A 14,225-nucleotide genomic window follows, 5' to 3' on the forward strand; every position below is an offset into this window, starting at 1 on the left:
CACTGCTGTCGTCAGTTGAAGACCCTCTTAAGACGAGATGATGAGCTGTCGTGAAGATCAAGTCCCTTGTCAAATACAATTACTAGACCTTCCTCATTCACCCAGAACGAGCGTGAGACAGATCTTCCTTATGCACTCGCTTAGTCAGCACCAGACCAGAATCATGCCGCATCGCACGTCCTTTCCCAACGACGTGACGGTCTCTGGGAGCACCGTCTCGATGTCTACCCTCGCGCATTTCCTGAGACCTACTTTCTCAGCTCGTAGAGCATATTCGGTTTTCTCCAAACCAGGTGGCGGTCGATACTTTAACTCAGCCAAACCACCGAAGGTTACACCATCAACGACCAAGGGCAAAGTTGACTCGTCCTCTCCGAGTGGCGAGGCGTCTGTGTCTAGTGCTTCCAAGGACCAGTCTTCACCTCAGTCAAATACGTCTTTGACGTCCGAGGGAACCCCTTTGGTTGAGGATGCCGTGTCGAGTCCAACGCCCTCATCCCTCAACCACCCATCCATCAATCCACATGATCTCAAACTTCACCAGTTCTTCTCTTTGCACCGACCTCTTCTCCTGATCTCCCAGCCACCATCTTCAATTTTTGAATCATCTCCGATGCCCTTCGCCATTCCATGCAAGCGCCCGCAGGAGGTGTCAAGCCTGGATATTTTCACCGAACCGCCTGAGGCATCCCCGGAAGAGGATGCGGACGCTGCGCGCCAGTTGTCGAGGGCACTTGTGATGAACAGAGTGACGCCATCGGTGTCTTGGGAGGACGCGCTGCAGCGACTCGGGCTGAATGTGAGGGAGGGTAGAGCGGAGGAGGTCAAGATGGCACAGGCCGAGTTCGATGTATGGATGGATAGTACGAAGAGGAAGCGCCGAAAGAAGATGAAGAAGCATAAGTGAGTTACCGTCGTCATCTCGTTTTCAGCTTTATTGCTGACTATCGTCCCCAGGCTGAAAAAGCGCAGACGAGTATGCATAACCTATACGTCTGGTCGAGAGGTATACTAACCTATTATCATCCTCAGCTCAATCGCTCACAGATTCGGAAGATGGCGCGGTGAAGGATTTGTGTTCCGCTGATTGCATTTCCATTCATTAACTTCATTTGAGTTTTTTCAATGCATCTCTTTACTTATGATAGCAGATAGTCTTGACCTGCATTGGTCCTGCTGAAACACCACAATCCGTGGTTGAGATATTTCAACAATGCGTGCTTCTTCATGACGAGCTTCCTGTGTTGTAGGTGCTTCATGTGTCTCAGTCTCCGTGAAACGATCTTGACAAGCTGATTTCTCTTATGCCTATCACTAGCAGGATATGTGAACGTCTGTTATTTTTCTGCTTCGACAAGTCCTTTCTTTTGAGTCCTGGACTGGACTGCTACGGTCCATTGTCCACAGTTATCTGCATTTCTTGCAGAGTCATCATGATGACCTGGGGAGTCCACTCCCATGGATTTAGGTCAACTCATAATTATGGCCGTGCCGCACAAAATCTGAGGTACCATAATCCCTATCCATTGTTCGAACCAACATGGCCGAGCGCACGGGATCTGCATTTAGATTGATTAAACGCAAAGTGAAGAATCCTCCCTTCATCTGCCCTTGCTCCTTTTTCCACTGCTTGTAGGAGAAATTTGACCAAGAAATCAATAAATCAGGCCGTCGTATAGGACAGCGGTGAGTACGCTGTACATGGTCCGTCTGGTCAATAAATTTTTTTATTTACCTCCAACAGGCAAGCCTCGTGGCCGTAAGACAACGCCTTCCTTTTTGCCTAACCCACGCCCATGATCATGTTGACGTCGCTTAATCGACCTTGCAGTCCTCTCCATTGTACATAGCCCTTGTCACCGACGCCCGTCCTTCCTGTGCAGCCATGACACACGTCGCAGTGCGGCAGCGCGTCTGAACTTTGGTTTTCTATCCATTGTCTTTTCTCTCTGCATTGCGGCAGCAAAGTAGGATGCGGACATCCGTCTTCTCTGCAGTAGTAAGTCCAAGCTTCAAGTTGGATCTATAGCTTACAGATTTTAATTGCAGAATTTTCGTAATATCGTGCTGCATTCGGCTCATCAGGCGAAAATAATTCGGAGCGCTCCATCTCAGACTGAAGCCCTTCAGTCCTTGTGGAGGAACTGGGCCATACCTCTCGGTATGTGCGGTGGCAGCAGCGGCTTGACTGGGTTGCCTGTCGTCCGCCGGCCAACCCGTGTATAAGCCAAGGGGCATTGGGCGCTACGTTATTCCGTGTGAGAATCCTTAACCGAGTTGCCTTAATCAGTGAGTGCATCATCTCGATCCCGAGCAGTTCTGCCCTTGACCATATTGTAATATGCCGAAAGACAGCAGGTTCTCTCATTCCGTGATGCGTCGCCTATGGTAGATGCTACAGCTGTGGCCGACGGCTGCTGCGCGGGCCAGTGTGCCTCTCGTTCAGCTATTCAGTACTTATACGGGGGCCGGTCGTCCTAGTTGGGCAAGTCTCAGTCAGTGTCGGTGCCTGTGCTACTCGGATATGAGTCTATAAAGGCGGAATTCTACTGGCTCTTCTGCCCGCAGCTTTTTTTTCACAACCCCCCCTCCTCTTCTCTTGCGCCGCAGATATGTCGTTCAACGGCAACTTGAGCCCAAGCTCAAGAGCGTCGTCAGGCCGCGCCCGCGGCGAATCACGGGGAAGACGGCGGCAGTTCTACGAGTCGAGCGGAAGTTCTACGGCCAGTGAGGAGTCGTTGATTTTCCCGATGGACCGGGAAAGACCATTACCCCATAACTCCCCGGCCGCATCACTACACTCCCGTTCTCGCTCTCCCTCAGTAGAGGGTTTTTCGGCGTGTGTGTTATATCACGGAGCATTGTCTGCCCGTCAAGTGCAGCAGCGAGAGAGGGCATGTCAAACATGCCGTTCCCATTATCCTTCGTCGAACTCAAACACCGACCGCGACCATCGCACGAACGACGCAGGTGACGGCGGACTAGCTCGCGAGCCATCCGATGCGTTCGGAGAAGGAGAGGAGGAGGGGTATATCAGTGCGCCATTCTTTTCCTCTAGTTTTAGGTTACCGTTGAGCGAATCTCCAGGCGCCTCAGCGGGCGCTACCACTGCCCTTGGGAGCAGTATGGGGCGTTTATTTCCTAGAGCCCGTGAGGACGATCTTCCGGCAGGGCTAGTGGAGTCAACGTTGCCTGACCCTCACTTTTACGTCGGCAGCCCTCCCCGTCCGCGCACACCCTGGGTGTATCTTTCGAACTCAGGCTGGGAATCTCCTGAGACCCACGAGGAGAGTACCGCTGCGTATCAGCGCCCTGACGAATCGCACGACGCGTCGTCCCGCTCGTCCTCGGCGCACCAGCGATACTCTCCTCGCGGAATGTGAATGCATGACTCCACCAGTCGGTATTTCTTCATGTTTGCAGAATGAACTGAACGCGTATGACTGCACGTAAAATATAATATTAATGAACCGTACGCTCCTCAGAGTCTAGGCGTCTACGACGCTCTATTACTGCCTCCGTCTACGATCTACGACATACGTCTCTGTGATTCTATGTTGTGATACCCTTAAATACCCGTTCGTCTATAGTACCTCTCGCAAGCGCTGTGATAAGCTGCCCAGTCGTTTGAGGTTTGCCGATGATTATATACAGGAATGGACTCGATAAGTGCCTTCGTGGCTCGGTGGATGAGAGGGTTTGAGGCTGTACAGTGTAACGGATGTGGTGAGCATTCATCACTCTGACAGCGGACCGGAAGGATTTAACTCACATTAATAATAAAGAGAACGACATACGAATTCTATGGCAGTGGCACGCGTATTACTCAATCCATCGACGTTTCCAGTATGCAGCCACGCTCGCGCAGAGGCTGAACCAGACGAACGAATTGAGCATCTTCGACAACTCCACTCCAGTCACCGTGCAGCACCACCTTTCGAAGTGCGGGGAACGACTCTGCGTCCAGTACAGAGATATGCTGCTCCAGATGCTCCCAGAACGCCTCGGTGCCAACAGGCATGACTCCGTTCTCCAGCGCGTGCAGGGCGACCGTGGTCAGCGCGCGGTGAGGCTCGCGCAACGGGCGCGGTTTGGCAGTGAAGTTGACGTAGTAATAGAGCTCCTCAACGTTGGGGCAGCTCGGGAGGACGAACGAGATAATGTCGTATATGTAGTACTTGAGGTCCGCGCCGAGCTCGATGGATCGCAGCTGCGCGCCGTACGTCTCCCAGAACGCAGACAGCGTCCCGACGTTAACGAACTTGTCCACGACGACGTGCTCCAGCGCCGGAAGCGACCAGCGGCAGATCTGCTGGACGAACAGCACGTTCATGCGCATGATGCGAAGCGTCGACAGGTAGGGCAGCGAGACGAGGGGTGAATGCATGAAGTTGAGCCAGACATCGCCCCCGAGCGAGAGATACTGCACGTTGGGCGCAGCGTGGAGGACGTCGGCAAGGGAGTTGATCCCGCCCGTCGCAGCGGCCTCGTTGTGGTGCCACCAGTCGAGGCGTTTGAGAGACGGCATGGCGGGGCAGTCCGCCTCGAACTCGAAACGCATGCGCATCTGGTCCTCGGAAGAGAGGGGGCTGAGGCGGACGAGTGTCTCCAGCTGCGGGCACTCGTTCAGGATCTCGACGGCCCTCAGCCGCTTTGCGCTGATCGTCGCTGACCCGGAGAAGGGCAGGTATGCACGGCGCACCCACCGTCGATATTCTGCGTACTTCCCCCCGTTCTCTGCGACCAAGGCGTCGGGCAAGTTCTCTGGTCGCTTCATCCGCACATCTTCGTACAGAAGGTCGAGGGATAGACTCCTCCACTGTCTGCAGACGCGGACAAGCACTACCTTCGTCCGCAGCGCCTCGTCCTGCGCGTCGATGAACGCCGTCCCGAACGGGCTGTACGTCGTCGCGCGTAGCGAGGCAGTCAAAGGCGATATCGTCGCGCACCGGAAAATGTGTAACCACAGCTCGGGAGGAAGCGAGGACGCGGACATGGTGGAACAGGTGCTTAGAATACACCACCAGACATGACTCTGTACTTATAGCAAAGCTGAAACTCACAGCTCGCAGATAAACGAGGGACGTTTCGGAACGCTGTGCAGAAAAAAAAGAAACATGTTTCGCGCGAAATAGGGTCCAGCATTGACTCCACCTTCCACTGACCATCCAGCCCCCAACCAGCCCGAAGACGCCCGAGCTCGACGCCGCCCAGCCAAGCCTGTGTCATAGACGATCTGCAGAAACAACGCCATCCGAAGCGTCATGGTAACTATACCGCCATATCCTCACACCTCCCCGTCTCCGAACATCAGCTTCCCAGCCGCCCATGCGCCAGCTTTCCGCGTATCCGAAGCCTTCCAACAGGCCTCGCACCTCCGGCATATCCAATAAGGCCCCAAATATCACAACATGTTGCGGCCATTCGTGGGACCACCGTTCGGACTCGGAGATATCGCTTGCCGGAGTGGTGCACGGAAAACTAGAAGGCGGAAACGTTGGGTCGACTGCGCTCGGAAAGTACGTCCGGAAGTACGTAGCGGGAGAATCGTAGAAGATATCAGTTTGATCCTCGTAGACGGAAACATCCTCACCCCTAGAGATAACAAAAAAAGCAACGTGTTGTCAAAACAAATGCGGCTCAATATTGCTGCACACTCACAGAAGGGGCGGCTCGCAACCTAGAGCCCACAGCATCCCTGGAATCGCCAATTCCGGTCGGTGAAGGTACGCTTGCCATGGTGTCGAGTGGCAAGGCATCAAGAAGCCAACGGAAAGCACGTCTTGCGTCGGAAGGCTCCGGAGATGATCCATCACGCCAATCTGGGCCCGGGAATGAAAGAGCGAGACGTAGGCTATGGCGGGAAGTGCAAGGAGTAACAAGGAAAGGTGTCGTCCGCGGATAGGCAGGGTGACAGAATGGGCGTTGTCCGCACCGCTTCTTGGTTTTGCGGCGTCAAACGAATCTACGAGGGACTTTGACGCCATTATGTGCATCACTGGCAGCAGCGGATGGATGAATCGCCATTCCTTGTGACCCGCCAGAGAGTAGACGCCGATTGTCCAAGCAAGGAGCCCCAGCAGAGTCTGTGATGCCGAACCAGAAAAACCGCTGATAAGCCACGCACCATGCGCTACAAATGGAAGAGCTGTTGTGCACAGTATCGGAATCGCTTGAGTAAAGTAGTAGTGCCATGGACTCGAGCCGTAGAAAAGAGACACCGAAGAGAGATTCGTGCGGAGGAAATTGAGCGGCGTAAACGTAGGTGTACCGTAGTAAGCAGAATCTAAGACAAAGAGGACAGAGAGAGCGATCCCACTGTTGGGCGGGTAAGCATTGACCGTACTGTAAATAAACAACTTGTCCTACCCAATGGCCAGCACGTCGACCAATAAAGAGTATACATAGCGCGGTTGCAGGCGCACCCGTAAAATCAGCGTGGCGAACATGTACGCCCAGATAACAGCGCTCGTCGGTCTAACGGCGCACGCCAAAGCAGCGAACATAAACACCTTCCGTACATCCCTTCTGTAATTTTCTGAATCTGTCAAGCCGTAATATAATATTACTTTCGCACCTCCGAAACGACGCAGCTGCATCCCATGGAAAATAGCTCAGAGCGACCACGGTCAAGGAAGTCTCGAGAGAGTTTGATATCGAGCGCGACAGCGAAAGGCCGTGGAAGAAAGACGTCAAGGAGAGAAATAGCTGAACGAGTGGTCAATACCTCGAAAGAAACCTCGGATAGATGAACTTACGGCCGCAGAAACATACCTCTCCCCAAGCACTTTCCTGGTCAGTTCACAAAGCCAAATGTCGGTCACGGCGGCGAACACGCCATGCAGCACTTTTGGTGCCCAGATCTGTTGTCCGTCCACACCAATATCAGCTCCCGAACACCCTTCTGCATAGGAATGCCACGCACCCACCAAAAGCTTTGTGCTGTCTAAGTTCAATACTTTCAGCAACCAATACACCGGCACGTTCAGCGCCGGATAGAAGATGCTTCGGATGGGATTGGGCGACAGCCACTCCCACGTCAGGTGCCCATATCCAAAGACGAGGTGGTGTGCAACCTCTAGCGACTGAAAGTACTCGTCTGGCTGGAAGAATGTTCGTGTCGCGAGAGCGATGGATATGCGGACGACAAGTGCAAGGAGTGTCGATGGTTGCATGCAGACAGACTGCGTCGGTCACGCTGATGGCGGCGAAGCGAACAATGGAGATGATGGACAAAGGAATAAATTATGGTGTGCGCGGTACTACTGTGTACAGTGAATATAAAACGACGACTTCAGCTTCTTTCTGCTAAGAACCTAGATATCTTTCTTTCCTTCCTAAGCTCGTCGCCTGGCAGTGGGGTACTGGTTGACTCCCGAACCTCGGCAGCCATCATACTTGCAGGATGCTCAGAAATGACAGAAGTACCAGGAGGGGATCGATTTGCAGCAGGTCCCTTGGGCGACAACACCTGGTGCGAGGAGGATGTCTGGAAAGATGGCGAGTCGATCACCACTTGCGATGTCGGCAAGGAAGGTGATTCGACAATCATGCTCGGCATCTGGCCCTGCTGCACGGCGGAGAGAACGGTGTTGTGTTCTCGGGCCCCTGAAGGGATTGACATGCGTCCTGGAGATGACGGAATTGGGGGTGTCGCGATGGGTGTAAGAAGAGGAGGTGATACGAGCTTCGGAGAAGAGCGCTCGACTATCGTGCTCGGCGTGCTCGGCGAAACGGTAGGAGACACTGCTCCCGGAGAACGCCACTGGGTCTGGGAGAGTGCCAGCTTGAATTTGGATACCTTAGACGGTTTGGACTTCGGTGGAGCGCTAGCACCATCCGCGTCTGCCGTTGTCTCGAGCGCCGGTGAAACAGGAGCACGATGCTGAGTGTTGGAAGGACCGGCGAAAACGCTGTTTCCCACTTGTGGGAGCGTTGAGTTCGCCTCCGGGCCGACATTTTTAACCTGCCCTCTGCTCAGAAGTTCCAATATTTCCCTCGCCTCCATCTCCCCATCGTCTCCGCTATCTCCCGGCTCACCACCCGTAAGCTGTCCGTTAACAAGCTTGCCCATACGAACAGCACGGTTGAGAGACGAGGACTGCGACGAAGGTAGAACTGAAGGTCCAAGGGAGTGGGAAGCCAGGGAGGACGATGAAGTACCAGAGGAATGCTCTGCTTTGAATCGTGAGATGGAAGATTTCGGCGGAGCAGACGCTAATGTTGCGTCTAATGGCACTTCCTACAGTGAACATTTAAAAGTGTTCTCTAGTAGGAGAAAGTCCAGCCACTTACCGGTTGATCCCAGTCGTTCTCGGCTTCATCGTGGGTATGTGCCCGCATCGCGCTTGCCACATCGGAGGTAATAGTAGCACGTTTCTCGTAGTACGCCAGTGCAATCTCGCGTTGGTGACGAGCATAATCGAGTTCTTCCTCATCCCAAACCACAGGCTCGTCCTCGGCATTTGGCTCCGCCTCGATGTCTTCGGAATCAGAATGCGCGGATGGGTGATCCTCATGGTCCTCGGAGTGGTCAGAGTTTATAACATCCCCTTCATCCGAATCTGCAAGGACGGGTGAGCCAGGTACAGACTCATCGTCCGAGTCCTGGTTGTCGGAGAGGGCCTGCGACTGTGAAGCTCCCATTGCACCAGGATGGCGCTCCACGACATGCATTCGCATCGGCTGCTTGTCCATCTCAGCCTTCGTCATCAACGGACTCTTACCCTTCCGCTCCAGTCGTCCCAGCGCGACGCTTCCCCAGCCAGATCTCGTCTCGCTCTTCCCCACCTCATCCTCCTCGCTCACGGGCGGTTCCGCAAATGAGACACTCTTCTTCGGCTTCACCTTCAGCCTCTTCTCTCTCTCTTCGCGTTCCTCCTTCTCCCTCTCCGCCCTCTCCTTCTCTTCCCGCTCCCTCGTTTCCGTCACATTCCGCAAAAGCGCCCTGCCCATTTTCTTCTGCAGATCCCGCGCCTTCTTCAGACTGTCCATTTCTGCCTTCGCCGCCTCCTTCCTCCTCTCCAGTTCCGCTAACCACCGTTCGCGGTTTGCCGCCTCGTCGCGCTCCTGCTCGGGGTGCTCCTCCTCCTCCAATAAATCGAGGATGCGTTCGCGCTCGGCACGTCTACGTGCCTTCTCAGCCGGGGAAAGGGCCCAGGGAGGAAGAAGATCTGGGTCATCGAATATGTGCTCTGGGCTAATGGCAGAGGCGATAGGCGATGATGCATCTGCCATGGGCTCTCTTATATCAATTATAGGTAGTCCCTCCTCATTCACCAGCTACGTATGTGCATGTCAGCGCATTACGCGTGTCGCATCAGTGGTAGACGTACCTCACCCTTCTCGTTTCTGCGTTGTCCCCCGTCCGCTCCGAGCTCCTCGTCTCCCAAAATTTCGCCTAGTTTGTCTGATATCTTTCTGACTTGTTCCGTGGTAAGGTTCTTCCCATTGCCGGAGGACGAGGAGCCCTCCGGTGACATAGAATGCAGGAGAGCCTGCAGTGCTAGTGTCTTATTAGAACTTCAAGGGGAAAATGCACGGTAAGATAGACACCTTGAGCTCTGCTTTTATTCATATCCTGCTTTGAGCCCTCTGAAGCCATAACGAGTAGCCTGAAAGGAGGGGGTATGCGGCACGATAGAGAGTCGAGCGCAGAGCGGAAGGAGCGTGGAAGTCAAATTCGGCGCCGGGGTCTGCCGAGAATATTTCTGCATCCACCGTGACACCGTGTCCTGGTTTATCTGCTACTCAGCTCATCCTTGCTCGCCGCTGTTGAGTGGAAACCATCACAATGGTCGTTGTACACGCACAGCCAAGCACGTCGCTTGCACCTCACAAGAAGAACCGCCGAAAACTTTCGAAGAAATCATCATCACAACTTCCTGCGACCACTTCAGTGCACGATGTCTATCTACACAAGGGTGACATAGGCGATGTTGCAATGGACGCTTCCCAGGGTACATCGCAGCCATCGGGACCAGTACAAGAATCTGCAGACGAGGACGAGGTCATGATTGATACCAACCCCGACCCCCTGCCCACCCAGTCTGCCGCCCCCGCCTTCCCCCCGCTTCCTGCGTCTGCGCAACGGACGATCCTCAAGTCGGAGATGAGGCGGATACCGATACCCCCACACCGCATGACTCCGCTCAAGAAGGATTGGGTGAACATATTCTCGCCCTTGACTGAGATGTTGCAATTACAAGTTCGGATGAATGTGCGCAGGAAGTGCGTGGAAATCAGGGTGAGTAGAGCTTTCGTGTGATGGAATATCCGCCATAATGATCTGGTATGGACGATAGACATCAAAACATACAAAGGATATCGGTGCCATTCAGAAAGGTGCCGACTTTGTCAAGTCGTATGCGCTAGGATTTGACGTTAATGTGAGTTGGAACCATTTGCGTCAACTGCATCCCCTTATCCACATCCTTCACAATTTGCAGGATGCAATTGCTCTCCTTCGTCTGGACGATCTCTATCTCGACTCGTTCGAGATTAAAGATGTAAAAACTCTGCATGGCGATCACCTTTCTCGTGCTATCGGTGAGCCCATTATCCCATAGAAATCCTAGATGTCCCATATTGACTGTTATTCCCAGGACGCATAGCCGGCCAAGATGGCAAGACGAAGTTCACCATCGAGAACACCAGCCGGACGCGGATAGTACTCGCTGACACGTATGTAGTCTATACATCATTCGTATTCTAAATCTTATTCCAACTTCCGTCCGCAGAAAAATCCACATTCTAGGCTCCTTCCAGAACATCAAAATTGCGCGCGATGCGATTGTTTCTCTTATTCTCGGTTCGCCTCCAGGGAAGGTGTACGCTGGGTTGAGGACAGTCAGCAGTCGTATGCGGCAGAGAGCTTTGTAGAAGTGTAGACCAGGTTTCAGGTCGTTGTAGCTCACTCTTGCTGTCGTCCTCTACTGTGCTGCTACCCATTGTGTTTACAGGAAACTTGCACGGTTTCGACGGACTCTGACACCGCGACAGCGAAACATGAGAGTTAACTATCGTGTTCAACTGAGCTTGCGGCCGTTTTATAGTGGTAGGGTCGGCGGGAAATTAACTTAAATTTAAATTAAAAGTCAGCCTTGTCACGGTGTTGTATACACCCTCACGTGGTGTGTGACTTGCGTCACACCTACCTAGTAACCGTTAGCGTTCTTGGTCGACGTTAAGTTGAACCGCTTCGCTTTCATAAACCTTGGTTCTATTGACGAGGCCTTTTTTCTAAACAACAAAGCCACTCTTCACATACAACTACTGCTTTGGTTTCTATGGCACCGTCCGCGCTCTCAGGAGCAGTCCGACGCTCGACTCGTCTCAGTGCAAAGGCTCAGGTCGCTGCAAAGCGACCTGACGAGGATGATGCGGGTGCTGACGCTAGTGATGCAGAGCCCCTTGAACGACCTGCGAAGCGCAGAAGAATTACGACTTTCAACACATCTGCTGACCGCAAGCAGAGGGCAGGGAAGAAGAATGTGGGCAGCAAGCGCAGTCTTAGTAAACTCCTTGACATGCCGCTGGATGTACTGTTTGAGGTTCGTCGTCATCACATTCCTCCACGTTGACTGCAACTAACGTTTCCATGGTAGATTTTTGGTCACCTTGATCCATTGGATGTCCTTCACTTGGCACGATCTAACAAGGCCATCCGTAACGTTCTCATGCGTCGTTCTTCCATCACGATTTGGAAAGAAGCTCGTAGCCACATAGAGGGACTACCGGACTGTCCTGCGGACTTAAGTGAGCCTCAATATGCTGATTTGGTATTCGATCCACACTGTCATGTAAGTATCCCTGGTTCTTTTCCGCCGCCCTCTGTGTCTCACAGTGTCTTTTCTAGTTTTGCTTGACAGCAAGAGTCCTGAATGTGCTTTGGCGCAATCGAGTGAGATGTTGCAAACAATGCTTGAAAGCAAAGTATGTGGAGCTATCTGCGATTTTTTGTTACCCTAGCTCATTCTCCCAAGTTTCATGGACATGGCTGCAATGTACCGGTGTTTCTACGGGTTTGTTTCGGAATACAAGATGCCGCAGCCTTGGGCCATGATATCTTGTGATCCATACAGAAACAGTGAGTAAGCATCGTAAGCATCCGAAAGGACCATGGCTCATCGTTAGTTTAGAACACTACTATCTCAACTCACGAGTCATGGAACTACAGGAGAGATATGAGGAGATTGTTCCAGACCTGGAGAAATTCAAGGAATTTGAACAAGAAAGGGTTAAGGCTGTAAAGAAGCTTGAGAAAGTTGGTTGGACACATGCATGTCTCAGTGCCAGATACTCACCAAAGGCATCCAGGATGCAGATATCCTTTCATCCTGGCATACCGAACAGAGCTATCTGCGCTCGCAGGAGTTGGACGACTTGCGCTATAAGCGTCGTCAAGGGTAAGGGTGTCTATCTTCAGATACTTCCGAAGCTCATCCCGATGCATGTAATCATAGGATCATCATGAAACTCATTCAAATGAATCTCGGTGCAGAAATTGAAGTAATGGACGATGATATGATCGAGGTCTTCTTAAATCACCCAGCAGTGAAGCAGCCCAAGGAACTTACTGACCGCAGTATGTGCCTAGTCGTGTCGCATTTACTTGCCAGTAACCTAATTGTTCTGCTAGTTTGGAATAATATCAAGGGCCCCATCCTCGAGATTGTGTACCATGCGCAGGCTATACGTATCGCAAAGACACGATGCATTCGTGTCATCCCGCATATCCCATTTCTAGATACTCGTTACGCGGATTTTGCAAAATCTCGTCCGCATACCGAGTATCTGCCAAGGATTGCCGATTTCTGCATGATGCCGGAAATCCGCGCCATCTTGGGCGACGCTACAGTTGTGATCCAGACGGCGAGAAAGCTTGACGACCTGCGCCCGCGATTCCCCGAGCTATCTGAGCGATGGCGGCAAGAGTGCTCCCGTCAACTGTTGCCGCTCCTGCCGGATGCTGCCAAGCAGAACCAGGTCAACGACGAAGATATGTCACCACTGCAGTTGGCTACGACATTCTTCAAATGCTCGTCCTGCTTTGATACCGTTGGCTATCCGAGGATTCTGGCGCATGAGTGTATGAGGTACTGTACGATGAACGGTGATGGCGGTCTGGATCTCAGCCATACGATTCACGCGGACTTGAAAAATACCGTTCAATTGGTGTACGATGAACAGCCGTGGCACCTCAGCGCCGGGTCGATCGAATACAACCAAGGTGCATGCGACACAGTCGCAGCTGTCGTGCGGGCTTGTGGTGAGGATCCGGCGACGATCACCGCTAGCGAGATGGACGAAATGGATCACCGGTTTGTCTGCGCGAATCGCAAATGTTTGCGCAATGGAGTTGTCCACGTCGTGACATGGAGAACAGCGGTACGCTAGGGATTGTGTCTCCTGCTAGGAACTCACTCAATGTTGACATCGAGCAGGAGCAACATGACAAAATATATCACCCCGTTGACCACACAGGATGGCAGCTCCTCGATCCTGGGGACACAGCAGACATGAAACTGAACGAGCTGATGGACGATGAGAGGTACATGGTTGAGATATGGTCATGCACGCACTGTAGGAGTAACGCTGTGCGCCTGAATGTTGTGAAGGCGCATCTAAATGACAAGTAAGTGGCATCAATGCAGTCGTCTGAACAAAGATGCGCTTACTTAGGCGTGCCTATAATGTAGACACGACGTTCTTCATCCGGTGCAAGGAGTTGACTATGACGTGCACCACGATGTAGATCCTGGACCTCCCCTTCCCTTCATCGTGATGTCCGATGAGCTTAGCTCGCCTGCCTTAGTTGCTGCTGTTGAGGATGCTTTGGTTGATGAGTGAACCAAGAGTTGTTATATATTGATGCCTACTGATCGGAGCACCTACTGTAGTAATTGAAACAGAATTTGTTTTACTCGAACACGTCGAACCAGACTGTGCCCTGTTAAGAATACGCAGCGATGGTTGTGGCCAGATCGCGTTGTATACAATGATCTCACGGGTTCGACAAGACCTCCCACATATAACTCCCCGAGAGCTCCGATGCCATAACCCCCGAAAAAGCGCCTACCACAGGTGCAAGCTTCAATACTCAATCCCCGAAAAAGGTCGAAATCCCGGAAAAGCTTGCGTGCAAACCATCCCCGTATTCGGCCCCTTTTGCAAAGGTCCAGCACCCCTGAAAAATAGGTCTTCGGGAGCTCGGAAGCCGACGG

The 14,225-nt window shown here is 52.7% G+C and overlaps 6 protein-coding genes across 6 annotated transcripts; 4 read left to right on the forward strand and 2 right to left on the reverse strand.

Moving 5' to 3' along the window:
* Positions 1-163: 163 nt before the first annotated feature.
* On the forward strand, positions 164-1,068 carry SCP_0405150 (hypothetical protein; the record flags this gene model as incomplete). Its single annotated transcript, XM_027757247.1, has 3 exons — positions 164-903; positions 958-976; positions 1,033-1,068. 3 exons carry the CDS (start codon positions 164-166, stop codon positions 1,066-1,068), a joined length of 795 nt encoding a protein of 264 aa, XP_027613048.1.
* A 1,544-nt stretch (positions 1,069-2,612) lies between these two features.
* SCP_0405160 (hypothetical protein) lies at positions 2,613-3,383 on the forward strand (the record flags this gene model as incomplete). Its single annotated transcript, XM_027757248.1, has 2 exons — positions 2,613-3,036; positions 3,088-3,383. The coding sequence occupies 2 exons, from the start codon at positions 2,613-2,615 to the stop codon at positions 3,381-3,383; spliced, it is 720 nt and encodes a 239-aa protein (XP_027613049.1).
* A 443-nt stretch (positions 3,384-3,826) lies between these two features.
* SCP_0405170 (GPI mannosyltransferase 3) lies at positions 3,827-7,175 on the reverse strand (the record flags this gene model as incomplete). Its single annotated transcript, XM_027757249.1, has 9 exons — positions 3,827-5,009; positions 5,064-5,096; positions 5,166-5,236; positions 5,292-5,595; positions 5,662-6,318; positions 6,370-6,525; positions 6,578-6,708; positions 6,759-6,863; positions 6,930-7,175. 9 exons carry the CDS (start codon positions 7,173-7,175, stop codon positions 3,827-3,829), a joined length of 2,886 nt encoding a protein of 961 aa, XP_027613050.1.
* Positions 7,176-7,294: 119 nt separating this feature from the next.
* Positions 7,295-9,604, reverse strand: SCP_0405180 (hypothetical protein; the record flags this gene model as incomplete). Its single annotated transcript, XM_027757250.1, has 4 exons — positions 7,295-8,242; positions 8,296-9,282; positions 9,336-9,505; positions 9,556-9,604. The coding sequence occupies 4 exons, from the start codon at positions 9,602-9,604 to the stop codon at positions 7,295-7,297; spliced, it is 2,154 nt and encodes a 717-aa protein (XP_027613051.1).
* A 339-nt stretch (positions 9,605-9,943) lies between these two features.
* On the forward strand, positions 9,944-10,881 carry SCP_0405190 (Pre-rRNA-processing protein; the record flags this gene model as incomplete). The annotated part of the gene is made up of 5 exons (XM_027757251.1): positions 9,944-10,246; positions 10,305-10,388; positions 10,449-10,548; positions 10,605-10,683; positions 10,740-10,881. The coding sequence occupies 5 exons, from the start codon at positions 9,944-9,946 to the stop codon at positions 10,879-10,881; spliced, it is 708 nt and encodes a 235-aa protein (XP_027613052.1).
* A 407-nt stretch (positions 10,882-11,288) lies between these two features.
* On the forward strand, positions 11,289-13,851 carry SCP_0405200 (hypothetical protein; the record flags this gene model as incomplete). Its single annotated transcript, XM_027757252.1, has 10 exons — positions 11,289-11,552; positions 11,607-11,801; positions 11,858-11,934; positions 11,985-12,088; positions 12,141-12,265; positions 12,319-12,407; positions 12,465-12,586; positions 12,641-13,389; positions 13,446-13,636; positions 13,701-13,851. 10 exons carry the CDS (start codon positions 11,289-11,291, stop codon positions 13,849-13,851), a joined length of 2,067 nt encoding a protein of 688 aa, XP_027613053.1.
* Between the last annotated feature and the right edge of the window lie 374 nt (positions 13,852-14,225).

Source organism: Sparassis crispa, assembly GCF_003851025.1.
Source record: "Sparassis crispa DNA, contig_000003F, whole genome shotgun sequence".
NCBI lineage: Eukaryota > Fungi > Basidiomycota > Agaricomycetes > Polyporales > Sparassidaceae > Sparassis > Sparassis crispa.